This window comes from Cuculus canorus, chromosome 1 (genome assembly GCF_017976375.1).
Source record: "Cuculus canorus isolate bCucCan1 chromosome 1, bCucCan1.pri, whole genome shotgun sequence".
Taxonomy (NCBI): domain Eukaryota; kingdom Metazoa; phylum Chordata; class Aves; order Cuculiformes; family Cuculidae; genus Cuculus; species Cuculus canorus.
In genome coordinates this window covers 198,857,624-198,879,627 of record NC_071401.1, presented here as the reverse complement: position 1 = coordinate 198,879,627, position 22,004 = coordinate 198,857,624, and the positions used below count along the sequence as shown (strand labels likewise).

Sequence of the window (22,004 nt, the reverse complement as noted above, 5' to 3'; positions counted from 1 at the left end):
TAACCAGCAGAGCTGCTGAGAATGAATAATCTCATTGGGTCTGGAAGGGTAAGTGGAAATTGCCCTGCCTTTTCCCCCAAAACATTCCAGTTTTTATTGTGTCGTTTACATAAACCAAACTTACACAACCTGCCTAAGAAATTCATTAAACTCATTTAGTGTGACGATTTAGGGCCAATGGAGAGTGCTTCCTGAATCCAGGTGATAAATGGTCCTGTTTTAAATGACTCAAAATGCAAAGAAATGCAGAGCGTGAAACAACGAGCTTAATTAAAATTCACTCCACATTTTGCAGAAATTGTTGCATTTTGGTAATTCTTGTAGAGTTGTAGAATTGCTTGGTTGGAAAAGACCTTTACGATCATTGAGTCCCACTTTACCTGCCTGCTACTGAGTCATATCCCTAAGCACTTCATATACCCGTCTTTTAAATACCTCTAGGGATGGTGACTCAACCACCTCCCTGGGCAGACTGTTCCAGTGCCCAGAAACCCTTTCAGTGAAGACATTTTTCCTAATATCTGATCTGAACCTCCCCTGGTGCAACTTGAGGCCATTCCCTCTCATCATTTTTCATGATAAAGAAAAGAAGGCAAACATTGCTTTCCATTCAATGTGCCTGGGCCATTCAATTAACGCCTTCAGTCTACAGGTTATCCTCTAAATGTTTCTGATCTGACAGGGAACTGAAGTAAATGATACAAATATGATGTCTGATTTCTGCCTTGGTAAGAAAAGTGCAGTTTTTGTGGCTTGAGCGAAAAATATACTGATTCTCATTGGTATTCCATTGAAGCCTCAGAAACAAAACTTTCATTATTTCTCTTCCCTGACGTATAATTCCACTGAACTTTATTCTTGATGCTATTGTGTTGATGCAATGGATAAACTATAATTTATTTAGATTGATGAGACCCCAAGGATCAGTAGTGTGGGCTTGATCTCCTTTGTGTTAGTACAGAGAGAAAGGAAAATAATTTTTAGAAAGTTACCTGGATTAATTTGAATCATGGTAGGCAGTCACACCAACTTTCTCCTCCTCCCCTCCCAAATAATTTCATTGAACAAAATATTGCTTAGTTTTGTTACTTTTGGAACAATATTTTCACTTTTTAAGTTGAAATTTGTATGCATATCACCTGTTTCTTACTGACATTTGGTGCAGCAGGTGGGGGAGGACGTGACTGGACATGCTGCAGTTCAGCTATTTCAGCTGATGGCATCAGGGACCGGCTACAAGCTTGTTCTGGGGAACCTGGACGAGTGTGCTTGGGGTCAAAACATCCTAAAGTTACTCTCAGTCATCTTTTAATTTCCTTCTGAGGCTACTCTAGATAGAGCCTGATGAATCAGTTGATTTGGTGTTCAAACAAATCCAACTATATTTGCATTGACATGTCTTTAAGCAAATGAACTTGTGCTCTAAGGTCAAGCACCACACAGTTGTATCCAAATCTTGTCATGCATTAAGCACAGCCAGACTGCAGGTGCTACCTGAGTGCTGGTAATCCACTCACTTTCCCTCTTTCATCCTGCTGGAAATTGCTGATCAGTCTTTCTGGTGTTCACTTAAAAGATAAACAAGTTCACTTAAAATATGGAAAACTTATTTCAAAACAAAAGGGATTAGAGGTTGAAGTGCTGTTACAGAAGATGGATTCAAACCAGCATGAAATGGTGCTGTTTGCAAATACATCCACTTGCCCACGGAATCCCCAAAGGCTTTGATGATGGGAGATGGAGGGAAGAGGAGGGTGGGTCAAGGTGGCCCCATTGGTATCCCCAGAGCAGCATGGTCTGAGTGAGAAGGGAGTGGCAGCAGTTATTTTGCTCAATTACATTTCATGACTAGCATCCTCAATTTTCTTCTCAAGATTCAAGTCATGGCTGCACTTTTATCCACACTTGACTAGGAAGGAAACATACTGTCTCCAACAACAACCAAAGCAAACATATAATATGGGATTTCCATACCAGGGATTCTCCGTGGTAGAAAAAGATAATAGGGCTATGTCAATCAGATAGTGATAGTTCCCCAGCATACTCTTTAGTATAATTTGAAATTCAGGAACTTCGTGTGCTAGAGTCTGTCTCTCTAAATTTAATAACCTTTTAAAGGTTTCTTTTTGTTGATCTTATCACTTGTCCCTCAAAACTATAAACATTTTTACTATCTACAACACCCCATGTCAAGAATTTCCACAGTTTACCTGTGTGTTTGTGAAGTGGTTTAAGACATTTTTTTGGAGATTTTAAATCTAGTTAAAGCACTTTGCCCTATAATTTCTTGGTATTATCAGAATTACTGTTAAAGTTTGCTGCATGTCATTACATTTTCAGTAGAAACGTGCTCCTCTTGGCCCCTTTGGAGTATACCCAGATCTAGAAAATAAACTTGAAAATGGTATTTAAGGTTTATTTTCCCTTTGAATCTAGCAGTTAATTAGAAATTAACAGATTGTAGGCACTACTAGAAACATTTGATAAATAATGGTAAATAATTTGAAGTAACATTTAATCTAATGGACACTAAATATATTCCACATATTGCAGAACTACAACAATTAGATTCTTTTATCCAGTAGTGTATCCTCTTTTATCCACTGATTTTTATTAGAGTAAATTCAGAGCAAAGTTGGGCATCATCACTTACTCTCTATTTTGGCACTGAATTCTGTGCAAGGAGGGTCAGTAGTTAGAAGTCTCTATTTTGCTGTGATTAAAGTGCGTTAGCAGAGCTGTGTGTATCTGTATGTGAACTACACAGACTGTTTAACTACAGTCAGTGCTTTCAGCCCCTTGCTGAAATTCATCCAAACCCTCCCCTGTGGTTTAAAAGAAACAAGTGCTATCGGAAGAGAGAAGGCTGTAAATCCAGGCATGAATTTTATATATCCAGTCTCTTAATGTGAAAAGACAATTCCTCAAAGTGCTGGATATGTGATCAAAGTAAAGAGTGGATCCCATTTTGCAAAAACAAATTTTGATGGAAGAAGTGTTGATAGCTATCAATATGAAATATGAGGTCACTGTACCTGTATTAGAAAAGCTGGACACAGTCCATCTAAGCCGGGTGCTATATAAAATATAGTGATGTACCTACAAGCAGAACTATCCCAAAGTCTGTTTTCATCTTATTAATCATAGGACTTTGAAGAGTTGTTAGACAAATAGACAGAAGAGTTTCATACATGATTTTCAAGCATAAAAAGAACTTTTTTGGAGCAGGTTAAATGGATTTTTCGTTGTAAATCTGTCCATGAAGGTCTGAAAACTCAAGTACTACTTATTTGATTTTGCAATTTTGAATATATGGCCAGATTTTCAGGGAAGTTTCCTAACTCTACTGTGTGTATTAGCTAATTCACCTTAGTAAGTAATTTGTGGATTTTTATGTTGTCGGCTCAGTAATTAAAAAAAAAAAAAAAACCAACAAAGAAGGACATGTTTAGTTTCAGACTGAATCTACATCTGCTGTATTTTCCCCTACATCATAGTATTTTGACCTGTAGAGAGACACTCTCACTTGCAGCCTCTTATGTCGGTGAAGAATTCACACCATTACTCACTGATGGATGACCCACTGCAGGTTCCCTTCAGTCTCACACTGTCTGAAATCTGACGTCTAAATCCTTCATGGATCTACCCCATAAGTCTCACCAATAGTCAATGGTAACTTGGTTGTCAAATACCAAAGTCACACTTGAAAATAGAACTACTGGGCTTTTTGAAAATTTCCCCTGGTATTCCTAACAAACTTAGCACCTCATATTTATTAATTCTTTTAAATAAGCTCTCTTGTTTTTTGAAGTACATCAGTTAACTACCCAAAACAAAGATTTCTTTAAGAGTTAGAAAAAAATTTAATACTCTTTACCCCGAAAAAGGAATACGCTCACAGTTTTTTCTTTTATCACAAATGCAACTCCAATACATGCATTGACATGAGTATTGTTAGTTTTGACTCTTAATTGTCCATGGTGTGTGTACAGGAAAGACACTGGCATTTTGGACTTTCAGGTTCGATTGCTAGGAATTTAGAATAAAGGACAGTGTTGTTAAGAGACAAATGAGAAAAAATTGAACTGACCTTCTCACTAGGCCAGCTTTTCAGAATGCAGTTCTCTAAAACGTCATCTTATTTTAAGTAGTTTGTTGCTTAATAGTCCTCAAACATCTTGACAAGTTTTGACATTACTCAGACAGTTTTATTTTCACTTGACGATTTATTTTTCAGGAATAGTGTTTCTTTGGAAGAGGAACTGACTTTAAAAATAAATAAATGAACTCAAAACTTCTCAAATTGTACTTGTGCGAAAGCCAGCCCATGTAGATATTTTGTCTCTGTATTGAGCATATCTGACTTCCATTGATTGTCATGGTTATGACATAGTCATGTCCCCGAGATTGTTTGGAAGTAGCTTGCCTGCTTAGCCTGATGTAACACCCTACTCACTCAACATGCAGCTTCATCGTAGCACAATTAGATGAAAAGCAAAATTGATTAATCTTTGCTGACCTCTTAACCAATAGTTTTGGACACTACAAGTACATAAGCAAGTTTCAGGCTAGCTCAGGTGTGTCTGCACTGCAGCATGGTCAATATTTTGTGCAGGTAGGTGTGCCTATAGAGCAACAGCTCCTTTCCTGCTTTGCTTTTCTTTTGGGAGAAAAGGGTCATGGATTGAAACCTGTATCTTGCTTTTTCTGGAAACAGCCAGTGTGTGAAAACTCCACTCCATGTTATGCTTAGACCCAACATGGGGTAAGCTGAGGATAGGGTGTGACGGCCTCCCCATCTCATCCCTGCTTGGTCGAATGAAATACGTTGTGTCCTGGGAAAACAACTATCTGGGCTGTTAGTCATTGAAAAGGTTTTCATGTCTCTGTGATATAATGTTTAATGAGACAAGGATGGTACTCTTTATAGATAAGGCAGTCCTCGAAGTGACAACTACCCACAATTTCATTTTCCTGATAACTGGTACCGGTTCTGCCTGTTCAAGGTGAACTTTCCAACATTATCATACCAATAGTAGAGAATTGATGAACTGCCAACTATATCTGATAAGTGAGTTACTTAATTAAAGTCATTTAGCTGGCTGCTTACCCATGTTAGCTCTGATGGTACTATTCAGGGTCATGCAGTGCCACGCTGAGCTAACCAAGTGCATTGTGGATATACCACCAAAATTAGAAGGCTAGGTTAATATGCCTATGGTATCTCTCATTGAGTTGGCATATTTAGAAATAATTCTCATTAAATCAGTATTTTGCCATATTATTTAGCCACATTTTAGAAATTATATAGATTATGTCCTTAACAACTGGGGGGCTTATTGGTACAATGCATCACTTCCACTATTTCTCCTGAGCTTTCCTTGTACCAGCACAAATGGGAGGTAGCAAAGATGTTACCTGCTCAAATCCTAAGCCAAATAAATGTTCACTTAGACAGATAACTGTTTAGTAAAAAACAGATCCTAGTCTCTTTTCACCATCATATATTTCTGTAGACATAAAAATGCTAGAGCTAATATTTATTGTTTCTAATTTCATAACAATGTTTTGCTTAAAACCACAATTAAATACCTGCCATAACCTTTCTCACAAATCCGAATTCATTATATGGGATGTTACAGTAATTTTGCCAATATATGAAATCAAACTTTACAAGTCTGTATTTTGTTCAGTAGTTCATATTTCTCGTGGTTTAGAAGAAAAGAAACATATAATCTGGACTCACTTTCAGAGATAGAAAGAACAAATAATGCACATAATAAAGGGAAAACAGGTTGGCTTTAAAAATCTAAATGTTGTATGTCTTTAAAATATCATGTGACCCCTTCAATTATTCAAATCAAGAACACTTTAAGGTCTGTCATGTAGCTAAATAGCGCTGACATTAATGAGCTAAAATCTTCTCTCAGTTTTACAGTATAAAAAACATATGCATCAGTATTTTGAAGTCAAAGGATCCCATGCTTATGCTGGTGCAACTGAAACAAAACATCGGAGCAGCATTCCTCCTTCCAAGTATCTGGTTTTAATCAAACTATACTCATGGCCCTCAAGTTTTCTTTGCTGCAGTACAAGGTAGGCAGGAGTGTTTCATTTAAACTGCTTGGTTTACATCATGAGTGCACTAAAACCTGTATATCTTGTCCTTGCTACTTCTAATTGATAAATTGTAATGAAAACATAGAACTGAACTATGTTTCTGAACTACATGTTCTCTCAGAAATAAAAGTTCTATAGCCAAAAAAAATGATTCTGTTTTTTTCTCCTTTCAGTAGAGTTCAGTGAAACCAGGTGATTGGCAACTGTTATGATAAGGTAGATGAAGAGGATGAAAGCTAGTGCTGATTGAACAGCTGTGAGAGGCTCTGTTCCAATTGTGTTTTGATTTCTGATAAGATAACCCTCTCTTTTCTCCCAGTGATTTATCTCATTCAAATTACAATAACACTGAATTGCCATCAACAACAAATGCTGTATAGTTTCAAGTTTATCTGGCTCATAATGTAGCAAAAAAACCAAAGGTGATCATTACGAAACTTTTCATGTTACATTTCTAAATATGGATAGACCCCTTATTGCTCTACATGATCTCATACACTTTATAAACTCTTTATTTTGTTTTATTTTGGATAAAACTGATTATTTTCTGATATTCCCAAGCAGACATTTCTAAAATTATGTGAAAGCACAAGTTTTTGATAGGTTTCTAGATAATTTTCCTGTATCTTTTTTCTTCTGCTTCTCATATGAAATCAAATGCTGACTGCTAAAAATAATTCAGAAATGTTGGAACAGTTTGACTAACAACTTGACCAGTTAAGTAAGAGATGTAGCAAAAGCAAAAGTTTCTGCAATTATTTTTTTTCTCAGATGAAATATTAAACAATGGATAAATTAGCTGTCCTTTGTTTTAATTACTTTGTAGAATTATATCACAGACAGTTAGCAAGGGTCTTATTTTTATTTTCCATGGGCAGCTGAACTCTTCTCCTCCCTAAAGGTTAGATCCTAAGGTCCCAGTGATGTCTGAAGTGTAGATGAAAGAAAGTAGTTGAGGTATAAAGTAGTCAGATCATGGGGAGGGAGGGGATGTTACCCTTCAGGCCATTGGCCCTGTTAGTAAGCATTAGGCTTGGAATGGGGTGAAGCTCACCTGATTTCAGACACCTGACAACCACCCATCTGTTCCTGTCAACTTTTATGATGTATAGGAACACCCCACTGAAACATTGTGCTGTGTGCACGGCAGCCGTTGTCTCTTTCAGATGGGAAATGGACTCATGACAAATCTGGTGCGTTTTCCCTGCCTAAATCCCTGGTTTTGCCAAATAAGCTCTGTGAGCTAGTGCCTTACAAGATGTCCTGCCAGTCTTGATATCTTGCCAGTCCCTGCCTCTACCTTAACTGTTTGACAGGAGCAGACTTCACCATCTACACTCAGGAGAATAAAATAGGGAGAGGTTGCAAGTAGATAGAATATCCACTATTTTCCTTGCATGGTAGAATTAGTATCTTAGAATTCAGCAAATAATCAGTCAAAGGGTAATGACTAATTTATACTCGGTATTATTGAGACAGATATACATGCTGATATACAGAACAGACACAATATGCATCCGTGAAATCAACAAATACCTGTGCAAACATGCTGCCATCTGATACTCTGTAGCCAAAGTAAAAGCCTGGCCAGAGAAGAAGGAAATGCTTTAGCATAATGCTGTGGGGAGGCATTGCTCACAATTCAGCAAAATCCGTGTTTGATGGCATAATATGTGTTGACTCATGTTTTATCTCCTGCTAGGAGATATGCTGCAAGATCTTATCATTGCTGGCAAAGGAATGAAGGTCGAGAATTTTGTGCAACCAACAACCCACTCAGTTGATTCTCAGGCATGTTATGACGAGCAAAACTGCCTGTATAATCCAGTCATTCTATGGAGTCACCAGTAGTAGGACAAGGCCAGATCTGAATCCTAGTGAGGAAACTGGAAGACCTTTCCTCTGATATTTCTAGAAATTGATATGTCCCTTTGATCCTTATCAACAAAAATAATCTTGGCTGGCATGTTATTGTGAAATCTATAACAGGAGCTCAGGCCAAAGCTCACAAATTTTCTAATTTATTACTCAGACAAATTCCCTCTCACTAAATAGATAGTTCACATGCTAATAGGGAAATAAAAAATTCTTTTCTTTTGTTATGTTCTCCTCTTGACAAACTCTGCTGAAGAAATACAGACATAAAACAAGGTTTACAGTGGAATATTAACCATGGATAAAGCAAACCTCAGGATCTGCCTGACTGTATTCAATATTTAGCTATAGCTGTGGTTTCCTGGCTTATTCTTTAATGAAAAACATGTCATAAAAATAAACCAAATCTACATTCCTTTTGCATGTGTATCTCCGTGGATTTCACTACAGGAATTTGGCACTCTGTGTGGATACATACTATTAAGTTGCAATCCATTAGCAAATTAAATAATCATGTATTAAAAGGAAGGCAAGAGTCAGAGACTGGTTTTCTTCTGTAAATTTGCCAGCTTAGTCTGGCCAAATGAATGATCTGACACAAGTCAGACTGGATCAACAGAAACACCAGTTAACAGAAGAAAGGCCCTGCAGAGTCTGCAGAAAGGCACATTGAAAAAGGCCAAATACTTCGAGCTTGGGCAGTGGCAGAGAAAGGAGAACAGGATGGAGCAAGCAAGTCAGGGCTGTGAATCAAAAGTAGTTGAAGTTAAGTGGTTAGCAGCAGAATCTGTCCCACAAACCTTGATAAACTCAACCTCCAGCTGGTTTCAGTGATCATCACAAGTGAAAATCCATTATAACACGGTGGGGCTTTTTAAGACATGGTGCATTTCAAACCATTAGTTTTGGTCACCTGCAACACAAGAAATGTGGGAAGTAAGCAACGAAAACAAAAGCAATGAAGTCTTTGTTTTCTTTAAAATATCTTCATGCGTTCTAAATCTACGTCATACAGTGTGTTATAGACAATACCACAGTCATAATATGCAGTAGTTAGCTGTATAGGGTTCGCTCATTCCTGTTCAAAACAACAAGAATGACCAAAGCTGAGGATGTGTCGAAAGGAAATAAGAAAATGCTTTCTAAGCAGTTACTGAAGAAATGGTACTTGGCTGCAACATCTGGTGGAATAATGTTACCGTCTTTGAAATAAAAATAATTAGTTGAAGTATGGTGTAAGTAAAAAAAAAATACTTTTGAATACAGGCAACTATTATCTGTTTGCGTAGGTCATGGTTACACTAACCCTTAACAAGAAGAACAGCAGCAAAAATTAGAAAAGAATTAGGGTATACATAGTAGACAGTATTCATTTCATTGGCTTATTTAAGGCATTCATCATTTTCCTGTTGGCATTGCAATGCAATCTTTGTTGTAAGTCTTGGTTTATTTTAGCACTGATCAGCTGTGCATCTTGCCATTTTGACTGATCAACATTTAACAGAGTTGATGGATATCAGTGCCCTTCCAGGAGCGTGCCCTGTCACTGCTGTTTCTGGCATTCTCTCAGTGATAGTCACTGGCTAGATACTGAAGAGACACGGGATGGTAAACACTTTGAAACTAATTAATTTGAGAAAGTGGAATACTTAATTTGTATTGATTGTGCAAATGTCATTGCTTTGTTCTTCAACAGTCCTTTCCAGAATGTCATATGAAGCCGTATTCATCATTGCAGAAATGCGTGTAAGTTAGAACAAACAGCAGAGGAACTGCAAAGATTGTGTAGGTTTTCACGTCTTAGTTGTGATGTAACTCAATCCTAACTAATTTACTAGTGAATGAGAATCATCAGCACCCAAATGACATTTTTCTCCTCAACCTGTATTCTCAACTTGATTCTTGATAAGGAAACACCTGATTTCACATGATTTGAAATATGTCGCTTGGAATATGCTTAGGCCTAATCTTTTGGTCAATGGACTCCAGAAATCTGGACATCTCCTGCAAAAGTCAATAATGGGACAATACAACAGATACTGGATTAAAACTCAGTAGAAACGTCCTAATCTTAGAGAAGGCAATGGGATTTAGCTTTTAGTTTGACTTCAAATTGCACGTTCACGAACCACCCCCCCCCAATGTTACCTTTAACATTGCTGCACAGAAATTGAGAAAAAAAGGTTTTACATTTCCCTGCACAGCTACACCTGGTCCTTTTAAGTTATGCCGTGGAGACATATGAACAGTGAAGATGATGATGTAATTTACTCTTGGCCATAATAAACCTTAGACACCAATGTTATGATGGCAATTTTCATGAATATTAGAAAGAAAGGAAAACATCAATCACCATCTGTAGATTTGAATAGTTAGATCTCTGCATTAGGAAAATCATATCAGGCTTGTTCTAAACCAAGTAGCTGTGTGTAATTTTGCATTCATGTAACGTTGGCTTCAGCAGACACTTGTCTTTATGCTGCAGTCACAAAGGGCAGAATCATACCTGAGCGAGTTCAAACCAAGAAAGATGAAAAAATTGCAAAGGTTTTTGACAGCTATATTATAAGAAAAATGATCAGATACAGATGACAGCAAAGCATTTCTAGCCAAGAGACTTCTAAGACAAGTTAAGCAATCAATCATCTGTAGTGTTCACTATTCAGCGAGTCGACATTCAACATCTGAATCAGTCATTACAATGTAAAGAGAATTAGTAAAGTCTCTAACAAGATGCAAATAAGTGAACTGGAGGACAATACAGTCAAATTCTGCAACTTGGCAGGAAGCCAGAAGAATTATTTTGACAAGACTGCTTGGGGTGATTTGATTTCTTCTTGTTACATTTTTTTTAAAAAAAAAAAAAGAAAAAAAAAAGAAAAAAAGAATTTAAGTCTTGAGAAGTACAAGTTTTAAAAACTATTCTGTTATACAAATGTATAGTTATATTTAGCCAGAAAAAAATGTAGAATAAGGAGCAAAATATGGTGCATGCTCTGACACTTTGCTACACTGCTGCACAAAATAACTCTTTTTGGTGCTTGTGAGAGTACTGCAGCAAACAGCCTGAATGGCGTGCAACTCTTAATGTTACCTTTATCTTCCTTTAATATGTTGGTCACTAATTCTTGTCATTATAGAGTATTAGCCTGCTTCAAAGTCCATTTGGTATAAATTAATGCGAAAAATATTTTTAATGTCTGTGGGGCTACTAAGTTGCAAGTGCAGAAATTCTGTAAAATCATATGTACCAATGTTATATAGGTCCAAGAAATTCCCATTGAACATCTTCCTTGTTCTGGCTGAAAGAAAAGAAGGGAGGAAAAGAAGGAAAATTAACTTGAAAAGGAAATTAAGCAGAAAATTCTGTTTTAACAGCAGCCTCCCTTTGATTTTTAGCAGGGTAGGGGATGTTGTCTTATGCTCATTCATCAGTTAAGAGTAATAGTTGAAAATGGGAGTGATCTTACTGAAAACTAAAAACTCGTATCAGGTAGCTGCACTGTTAGGCAAATCCTAGATATCTAGGCAATTGGCAACTGTTTTGAGAGGAGTGGCACATGTCCTTGGCTTGCACACGTGGCAAAGCTAACACAAACATTAGATGCTTGAAGGTCTGGCTGTGCCCTGTAGTCATCAGCCCTTGGATCCTGATGTATCTGTCCCTTTCTCATCTGTCCTCGTGGGTGCTGTGGGAGGAGGTGCACTGGCATCAATGGAATTGTTTCTGCTTCTGAAACTGCGTGTTTGCCCCTGTACACCACAAGGTCGAGGCTTGAACCGCGTAGGATTTGTCATCAGAGGGAAAGTTTCTTATCGATGACTTACCAGCGCAGACATGTCTTGAAATGATAGTGATGATTTGGCTTTGGCCCTGGTACGAATGTAGGTAAACAGGAATAAAGAAAGAGTATTTTCACAAAAGTTTATACTAATATGGTCTGCTTATACTAATATGGTCTGCTTTATCTTATGGAAAAACTATTTTTAAGCAGTTTCAGGAAAATGTGTATGTCTCTGTAATATATGTAAATAGCTAAGAGGATTCTGTGGATCTTTGCGCTTCAACAAAAACCTGTCCTTGGCAAGTGTAGCGGCTCTGTGGGGAGTATGAGAACTAAAAAACTGAGTTTAAACAGAAGCAAAACTGTATTCTCTAGTTTTAATCTTGTGATGGATAAATACATAATTCCAAACAAGGGAACAAGATGCTGCCTGTGTCAGTAAGCTTGGAAGATCATAATACACATAAGAATAGATTGTAAATGTTATTTTATCTCGTCAGCTAGTTGTTCCTACCCCTCTTCTCATAACTTACAGATCTGTATGAAATAGTTTTGCACAGCGGAGGTAGGACAGTTTGTATTACATGTCTTCTTATCAGTGGGACATCCTCAGGTATATCCTTGTAAATCTCATTGATTGAACAAAATTGAACTTTGCCCAACTTTGCCAATGAGTTACATGGATAGAATTTTACCATCTAAAACCTCATACAGGCTTTTAATTGATTTCACAGATCTTTTGACCTTTGTTGCTGTAGAGCTGAATCTCACAAGCAAGGGTTTAGGTACTTGAAATAAAAACATTCATGGGTCCAGGTACATAGTTCTTTCACTGTTTTTTACTACATAAGTATAAATTCCTAAAATGAAATTCCACGCAAGGAAATATACAACTCTGTATTTTATTTGACAATATTAACAAGGAAAGTATCACCTTTATCTTACAGAAATGTTGGAATCCAACAATATAATCAATTTCAATGGACTGGCTAATAGCTCCAGTTACCATACTTTCCTCTTGGATGAAGAACGGAGTCGACTCTATGTTGGAGCAAAAGATCACATTTTTTCTTTCAACCTGGTTAACATCAAGGAATATCAAAAGGTACTTTCAGTCATATTTTGTACAATGTAAGGATATACTTTCTGCAGATTTTTTATTACCCGGGCAATGTTGGGCATCACATGTATTATGTAGTAAGTGACTGTCAGTAATATTATTACAACATAACAGCAAAACATTTGCTGTTGTATCTATGAAGAAAAATGTATAACGAGCCTATTACCTATGACTGTATAACCTATAATACTTTTTTTCAGACTATGAAAAATTAAACGATAAGTGAATAACCCAACTATTTCCTGAAAAAGACTTACTTCATGTTTACTGTTAAAAAACCCAAACACCTATTATGATAGTTTACACAAAAAAGGCTTATTTGTATATGTTTGCAGATAAAAAGAAGCTGTTTGGGAGTCTGAGTGCAGATTTCTCTCCTTTAACCCAGCATTTGTAGCCACTTTGCTTCTGTTGCTTTTAAACTAATATAGATTCAGTGTTAATAAAAAAGGAATAGGTCCATAAAATAATCCATTCTTGATGTAGAATATAATTCTCCATTAAAAGTTGGAGGTGAATTAAGAGCTGACAAACAGTTCAGTGATGCTCTTTTGTTGGAGTCTAAACTGATAATTTAATTTTTCATTTATTTTAATAAGATGAGATGCTAAGGAGGTAAACAATGGGATGGAGGTTTGATTTGTTATATTATGTATTTTGATGGCACATTTTAAAACCCAGAGAGTACTCTTTTATAAGAGATATATTGCTTCAATAGCCAGGGATTTTTTTTCTTGGTGTTCCTGACCTTTTGCCCGTTTGACTATTAGCTTCCTAAGATGATAGCAATAAATACCTTGTGTTTTCTGCTCAGAGGGAAGACAGGCTATTCATTTGTATTCTCTAAGGAAAAAGGATAAAAGGAAAACTGAGTATTTTCTTTTCTATTCTCTTTAGAGTAGCTATAAAGGAAACTAGCTATTTATTTGAATTCTCTAAGGGATTGATAGGTTAATGTGCAAAACATCTGGAATAATTAAAGGAAAGAAGGTGTTTCCATTGCAGAAAACAGCTCTGTGGAGTGGGAGAAATTGTGTCTTAAATACTTACATAGTCATATAGCTTTTGAACACTATTTGAAATTGTATACAAACATTATTCTAGTAAATAAAGAATTGCTGTTGGTAACATGGAACTGAATGTTAGCAATAGACTAAAAGTTTGCAATTTAGACTTTAGATTTAGGAACAGACAAAAAGCCTAAAGAATTTGGGCATATGCTTATTAAAGATAGGAAGGTCATGAAAGAAAGTTGCAATGCAGTCAGTGCTGCACTTGAGCTCAGACTTCACCAGTTGTTATTTTCACCATGTAAAAAAGAACTAAGATTTCTGTCTAAATGCCAATAGCTACATATGACTCCAAAGGAGGACAACTTAAAAAGCCAAACTTTCTGTTCTATTAAAACCAATGCAATTTAGCTGAATTTTAAACCCAATTAGAGGAAAATACTGTGCTGTGAAAACAAGGAAAAAGAACATCTAGCCATTAATGTTATGAATTAGAATATTGGTTTGACTAATATTGAAATCTTTGCCCAAAATTTGAACTGAATTTGAACTGGACCTTTTGGGAAATCTGAGAAATTTGGTTAATGTTTTTCAACCTAGTAAATGTAAATTTTCACATCTCTGCACATTTTAAGCCGAGAATAGAAGCCGGAAGTAGCAGGAATCCTTTGAGAGAGAATGTGCTCATAAAATTTTCAGCCTTATATTATAGACTTAAGATGTTTGATTGCTGTTTGGGTTTTGTTAAATTTTAAGAAAATTTTGAATTTAAAAATGTGATTGCGAACTGTATTTTTGCATGTCATGTATAAAATCTCCTTTGACCTCTTCTGTCATCCGTATTCTTTTTATTTCTTTTCTTTTTTCAAATATTTTGCCTTTTACTTTCTTCTAACAAACTGTATTGAACACCAAGCCTGTAATCCAGACTTACAGCCATTCATATTGCATTATCTGAGGCTCCCAAATGAATAGCCTGGCATTTTATGGGAAGATCATGTTTTATTCTATATGTAATTCCTAAAAGCTTTTAAAAAAAACCCCATGAATAATTGACTGTGAGTGTCTCTGGATTTTCTCTGTATGAAGTGAGATCCATTTTCTGCTAAGCAAACACTATAGTAAACCTAGGCTTAGGTGTACTTGCGTTAGGGTGGCTCTATAGGAACAACATAAACAATTCCATTTTAATGGTGTGACATTTTTCAAATACCGTGGATTCTTTTTTATTATTTAATTAACGAGACCTAGTAAAAGACTGAACTAGTACGTACACTGAAGAGGCAAACACCTCATTTCTGATGCTGTAACTCTTAATGTGAGATCGCATTTCATATCCAATCTATGAGATCCAATCTATGTTAGTAAGCATCTGCGGTATTTTTTGTTCTCAACCTTCATTCCATGTATCAGATTTAAAACAGTGAAAGAACACTCACTTAATGGAGAGTTAACGCTCTTTACTCTTAGTAATCCAGAATCATTCCTGAGATTCACAATACAGACTATATTTCAAGTTTGTTTTACTGTGGTTTTACTGATTTTACTATTGCCCATGTTTTGCTCCTTTCATTTTATTTCTTTGTCATCAAATTTTATGGAACAAAAGGAAAAGAATGGGGAAAAGAGCAACTGGGTAAAGATGCTCTGTAGCATTTGGTCTGCAATTTGTGATTATTGAATCATGAAATAACACAAGATGATTTTTATTCTGTGTCTTTAGATTGTTTGGCCTGTATCTCATTCCCGAAGGGATGAGTGCAAGTGGGCTGGAAAAGATATTCTGGTAAGTACAAATCTTTTTAGCATTTTTTTTTCTTTTATAAAACATTGTAAATATTTTATTATGCCCTATTATGTTAATTCTTAAGGCATTTTTACTCCTCTGAAAGGTCACACATCTGATCATAACTTCAGTCTTGAGTTATCTCAGCTTTCTTATGCAAAATAATGAAATTTTGTCTTCATGACCAAGAGTTTAAATTTGTAAGTGGAAAACATGCAAATTAAATAGAATTTATCTACGAAAAAAACAAATTCAACAAGAAAGAGAAAGAAGGAAAAGCATGAGAACGAGAAATATTAAATCTTGCATACCTGTCTCCTGATCTCAAGGTACATAATATTATGACCCTTTTTGGCCCTCCTCCAGGTCCCAGTCCTACACTGAGTTCCAAGAAGTGCTTTCTCTTTGTGGCATCTCACTGGAGTCAGTAGGTTTCCCTGAGCTTTTTCCTGCATGGAGTTCATAGGAAGATTGAGGTCAAAGTGGTTTTAACATTCTACATGAGTTCTGGTGCCTCAGGAAAGACACTGTTACACTAGGCATAATTTTCTGTACCTTTTCTGTCCTTCCTGTGTACGTCTTATTGCCTATATTTAGGTAGGAAAGATATAGGCAGTAGCCCCAAAATAATAATCATTCCACACTGATAAGAACTGTTTCCTTTATAACAATAATATGGGAAATGGGAAGACAGGGCTGAAGGAGGGGGAGGGAGTATAAAAAATACGCACATGCAATAAGCCAACTAAACACTTTCATAGCGTAGCCAAATGGGAAATCATTGTGGTTGCCGAGGTATAACTGAGAGTGGAACTTGAGCCCATGTGTATATGCTATTGGCCTGATTTTCAGAGATGATTCTGTAAAATATTCATAATGCCAACCCTATGCCTCTAGAGAGTTCCATTTGAATAACTTCCTAGATCACAATAAAAATAGTTTCATTAGTCTTTACCTAGGCCACAGAGGACACTTATCTTCATAAAAAGATATTTAGGACCAACCGATGTCAATTAGGTAAAAAAAAGAAATATGGGCTAAGCTATATAGGGGCCAGATAAGATGCCAGATACATGGGCTATCTCATTTGATAAAAATAATATGTTTAAATTAATCCGTCTTCATGTTCACAAATAACTTTCAGGAGAGAGGACTAGAATATGTAATATTCAAGGTTAAAAAAAATAAGGCTTGTGTTAAATGACTGAGCAAATTAACTAACCTTTCGGCTTGATCTTATGCTAAGTATATTATATTAAGTAGATTTTTTTATAGCTCAGGTTGAAATCTACAAAATTAATAGGAGACTCAACACTTTGAAGGAAAGTGCACTCTTTTATATTTTAATAATATCTTTTAGAAATTTACAACAGTAAGGAAGAGTATGTTTTATATACATTGCACTAGGCTACGCTGTTATTCTGTAGTGAGCTGGGAAGTTGAGGTCCACATCCTCTGTTTACACTGTAACTATTTTTTTTTCCCTGATTCCGATGAAATTAGGGAAGATACACTGGCTGACCACGAATAGAAGGTGAAGCCCATACCGCATCTCAGTACTGTGTGTGACCTTAGTCCATTAACTGCCTGCTATGATCCTGGGCACTAGGAGTAACATTCCCACAAACTAGTTGAAAAGGGTGAGGCAGAACAGGAATAGAGTTCAAGGCATGGTGCATCCCAAACTGAAGGTAGTGATAGTGCAACACAATGTTGCTAGAATTAGATAATTTGTTTTCATAAACATTTTTCACATATATGGGCTGTAGGGGGTAGTTTTGTTTTCTTGTTTTAGTGTTTAGACTTCTCTACGAGTATAGGTGAGATATAAAAAAAAGCATAGGTCACATATAATGTGGGTCTAGTTTTGGCAGGCAACTAGAAAGATGGATTATATATCTTGGTGTGCTCAAGCCATCACCTTTAAATATTTACAACTAATATTTCTTCTATGAAGTTGTGCATTGCAAATAATTTAATATAACTGCTTTAACTGTAATTACAGATAAAGATTACAGATCATTTAAGAAACTTATTATCCCTCCCTCAGTTATTCCTTAAAGCCATTGTCAGTACCTTGGGAGTGTGAAATGTAAAGGCTATAAAAATAACTCAACAGACCCTCATTAGAGGGAATAAGAGACAAATAAAGTGGTATATAAAACTTGCTTGATTTAATATTGCTTTCAGCGTGTACCTCTGCTAAGATATTAGATACTTTTCATTTGTGATGGTTCAAAACTTTCTTCATGACAGTCTATACTTCTGCATTAAGATCTTTTTGCAAACCTTTTCTTTAATTATTGATCTCCAGGGGAAGTCAGTGTTGAAAATGCACATCCCCACTAATAGGCCAGGTGCATTGCAGCAGCTGCAGTGCAAGTATAACCCCAGCTCTGCCCCGCTGCTAACCTCAGCTCTGACCTTTGAGATTTCCTCTCATAATTATAAGAGCTAATTTACTGTCATTTTCACTCCTTCAGAGAGATTCCTTATACTGACGCTGTCAGTCATGCGGATCTAGGTGCAAGCAGGGTAGTAGCTCAGGACAGTCCTCATGGGATTTGAGGAGGGTGTCTGACTTGGGCTGTTCCTGCTCTCCTCATATCCCTTTGTTCCTTAAGAACTCATTTTAATTTCTCTTTCTTAAAGGGATTGATATATTTTAATTAAGCTTTGCTCACTGTACAGATAGATGAGCCTTTCAAAGTATGCTTTGGATCTGAGCTGAGAAGAGAGGCTGAAAGACTCACCTCAGCTATGCAATACTTGCTTCGAACAGGACTGATAGAAGTAAACTGCTATGCTTTCCCACAACATATAGATTTTTTTCCAATAAAATTGTAACTACTGTTCCGTGTAAGTACTTACTACAACAATGTATTTCCATTTCCTCAGTAGAGAGTATCACAACCACCAAAGTAACATTGTTCATGAAAAATTATACACTATAAATAACAAATATTTGCTTACATAGTTCAACTGAATGAGCAATTCTGTAAGAATTTCTTGATATTTTCAGTATCTCATTTGATCTATTCTGCTTGCTGTAAGTCTCAGAAATATTTCTCACAATTCTTGACCAGACCTTGGTAATGATCAAAGAAAACAAAGTCTCTACAGGATACTTTTCAGCTTTTTTACTGAGCTTACAATGCATGCTGCTAGTCATACCCCTTACTAGTGAGCCTCAATATTTTGATTTTAAGATCTCTCAGGCACCTGGGAAAGAACAGAAACACATGGCAACCTCTGTGTTACATGTGGGTTAAATAATAGGTAACTGCCAAAAAAAAAAGAGTGGCTACAATTCCAGTCTGACATTCCTGGGATTTCATAAACCAGCAAACCGAAGCTTAGGTGATTGACAAAAGTGATCAGAAACAATAGTCACTTTTGCAGGTGGGGGTAGCTTGTTGACTGGAAAGCTCATCTAATCCTTAAACTATTAATCTGCTATTGGTTTAAAAGTTCGGGCTGCTGTTTAGTTGATCCATCTCTGCAGTAGATTTGGCTGAGGCACCATAGCAGTAGTTCATGTGGTACACAATTAACCAGAGAAATCCCTATAAAAGGGTATGATAGATTTCTGTGACTTGAAAGCTTTAAAGATGTGTTTCTGAAGGGCATCATAGAATGTTATTTTCAAGTGTGATTTCGGTATCTAATTTATCTAACCACTTCTAAAGATTCCAGCTCAAATTAAATTGTTGAAATGTTCCCTTCTGGCCTTGACATGCATAAATCTTTACAATTTCAATGGGTACTTTAACGAAGTCATATAGGGCAAGCTGCATGATGACAGATACTTGCACGCACTTTGCATACGATATGAAATCACCTTCTCCTTAGATGTTTCTGGTGAGAAATAAATGTTGATATGCAACGAGATACAAAGAGTAACAAGTATTTTTACTTGGTACTAAGAAGCTTCTACATACTCAATGCACTTAAACAGTTCTGTACAGAGTTACACTCCCATGACTTTTCCCTCAACAGCACAATTGTATGTTTACTAGCACTGACTGTATTATAATTTAGAGGAGACAGAAATCTACTTGGGCTATTGAATAGCCATTAAATTTTACCTCATTATTAACTCTTCCCTGAATTCAACTGTGATTGACTTTTTTTATACTTGATAGTTCTTTTGGTGGTAATTTGGAAACACTTCATAGCAGAAGCTTATTCCCAGTTAAGAAGAGGCAAGGTTTTTTACACTACACATGATATAGCTATATTCTGTGCATGCTTCTTTGCATTTAAGTGTGGCTGACACTTAATTATGGAGTTTATGGTTCATGTAGGTAGAATCATGTGGCTGTAATTTAATTCACCATCTCATTTGTTATGATAATACTGAATTTAAGCCAAAATGTTCATATGTCATCTTAATTTATGCTTCCTTTAAAGTTTTCCAGTCCCTCTGTATATCATAGGAAGATTAGCAGTTCCATAACCTTATAGTTGTGCAAGTGTGCAATAATTTAATTTGGAAAGAAAGAAGAAAAATAAAAAAAATAAAAAGTGACGTGTAACTGAGCAGGTGTCCCTCAGCCGTAACTAGTAATACTTTGGAAAAAGAAAGTTGGCAATAAATGAGCACTATTCCCTTTAACTTGTTTTATTACTGTTGTTGCCTTAGGGAAAATAGAAGAACATGAAGGCAGAAAGTAAAAGTAATTCTTTTCATCTGTTATTGTAAACAAAGATCTGAAGAGGGGCTCAGAAAATTAAATACACAATGCTGGCTGGATCTAGAAAGCTTACTTCTAAATTCATCTGACAGCAACAATTTTTGTGTTCAAATTACCTCTGGCCCTTTGGGTGTGCCAAAAAGAAGTTCATCCCTTTCTGTCAGGATTCTTCCTTTGGAGGATACCTAAAGCCAGATTTACAGCTTTTTTATCACCAGCCCTCGGTGCCATCCCTGTTTCCTTTCTGCCTTTCCACTCCCTTTCTCCAGCATAACACTGAAATCCTTTAACAGAGCCTAAAGACTCAGGAGAAGGGGGAAGGTGAGTGTCCCTTGGGGGTAGGAAGGGGTAAAGTTAGCCAAAATCTAAAGCAATGGACCTCCAGTGACATTAGGGACAGTATTACATATTAGAAGGAGAAATGTGACTTTTGAGCCATTTGTAAGACACACAGTGCCACTGCATATCACAACCCTGTCAGCTGTCCCAGTTAGTATACTGGGTTTATTAGCTTGAGGGCTGCTCACTCTTTAATCTTGTCCACGGTCTTTAATGCAGGTATCATTTCCTAACAAAGCATTTCGTACCATTTGAGAGGTGAGAGAGTGAGACATTTTGCAAGTAGTGCGCTCCTTTTATATTGCTGCTGTGTAAAACTGCTTTGCACAGAATGCAAACAAAAGAGAGAGGCAGGTAGAGGCAAAAATATAAAACAAACCTACAACTCCTTCACTTAGAGGTGAGCTGAGCTTGGTAGAAAAAGAAGTATAGTACACTACAGTCTTTCAATGTCCTGTGGAGCTCTCTGACAAAATTTTGCCCATCGGGAAAATACGGTTGCGCCGGCTCCAGTTTTTGGATAGTCCCCCACTACACACCCACTAGCATAAAGCCTCATTTATGGTTCTTAGTTCAGATGTTGATCCTACAGCTTGTGTTCATTTAGGCATTTGCATATATTTCTTTATATGAACTGACCAAGGCAAATCAGTTACTGTAAGGTAATAACTTGTGTACATATACAGAGGAAGAATTAAGTTGGCGGTTGTTCAGATTTTCATATTTTACCCACTTATGAATCATGAGAATTCACTTAAGTCTTTCAGTATGGGGAACAAATTGATATAGATCAAGGAGAGAGCTAATTTTCCAATTTTGGGCTTATTTTTCTGTTTATAGGTGTGACTATAGAAATTTGCTTCTGAAGGAAACTTAATATTGAACAGATTTAATACAATCTTGGAGAAATGTTTTCTTTGTTGGTTTTGAAATACAAAGTCACAGAGTTAGCAAAGGGGAAGTAATGGAGAAATGAAGGAAAAATCATTCCCAAAATTATGTGGTTTAATTTTCTATCAGTAGGTTTTCTTCATAAGCCTTAGTTTGGCCTTGGCAAGGTCTGAGAATTACTTTTATTTACCGCTGAGTTACCAGCTATTGCTATTTCAAAATGATGTTGGGTAATTCCTTGTTATGATTTATTACATCCCAGGGTGGATAGATTAAATTTATTCTTTATACATTTCTTTCCAGTGGACATTAACTGGATGACTCGTAAAAATGATCAATATGTTTAGCCACTGTTGTCTTTCAGGGTGTCAGTCTGAAGCT

The 22,004-nt window shown here is 36.4% G+C and overlaps 1 protein-coding gene across 3 annotated transcripts in view; it reads left to right on the top strand.

Annotated features, from left to right (window-relative positions):
* The window catches only part of SEMA3A (semaphorin 3A), a 411,783-nt gene that overhangs the window by 274,212 nt on the left and 115,567 nt on the right, over nucleotides 1-22,004 (top strand). For all 3 annotated transcript variants that reach the window (XM_054066986.1, XM_054066976.1, XM_054066968.1), the window contains exons 4-5: nucleotides 12,728-12,885; nucleotides 15,634-15,696. In XM_054066986.1, the coding sequence (XP_053922961.1) occupies nucleotides 12,728-12,885; nucleotides 15,634-15,696 (221 nt within the window). The remainder of the gene's footprint in view (nucleotides 1-12,727; nucleotides 12,886-15,633; nucleotides 15,697-22,004) is intronic.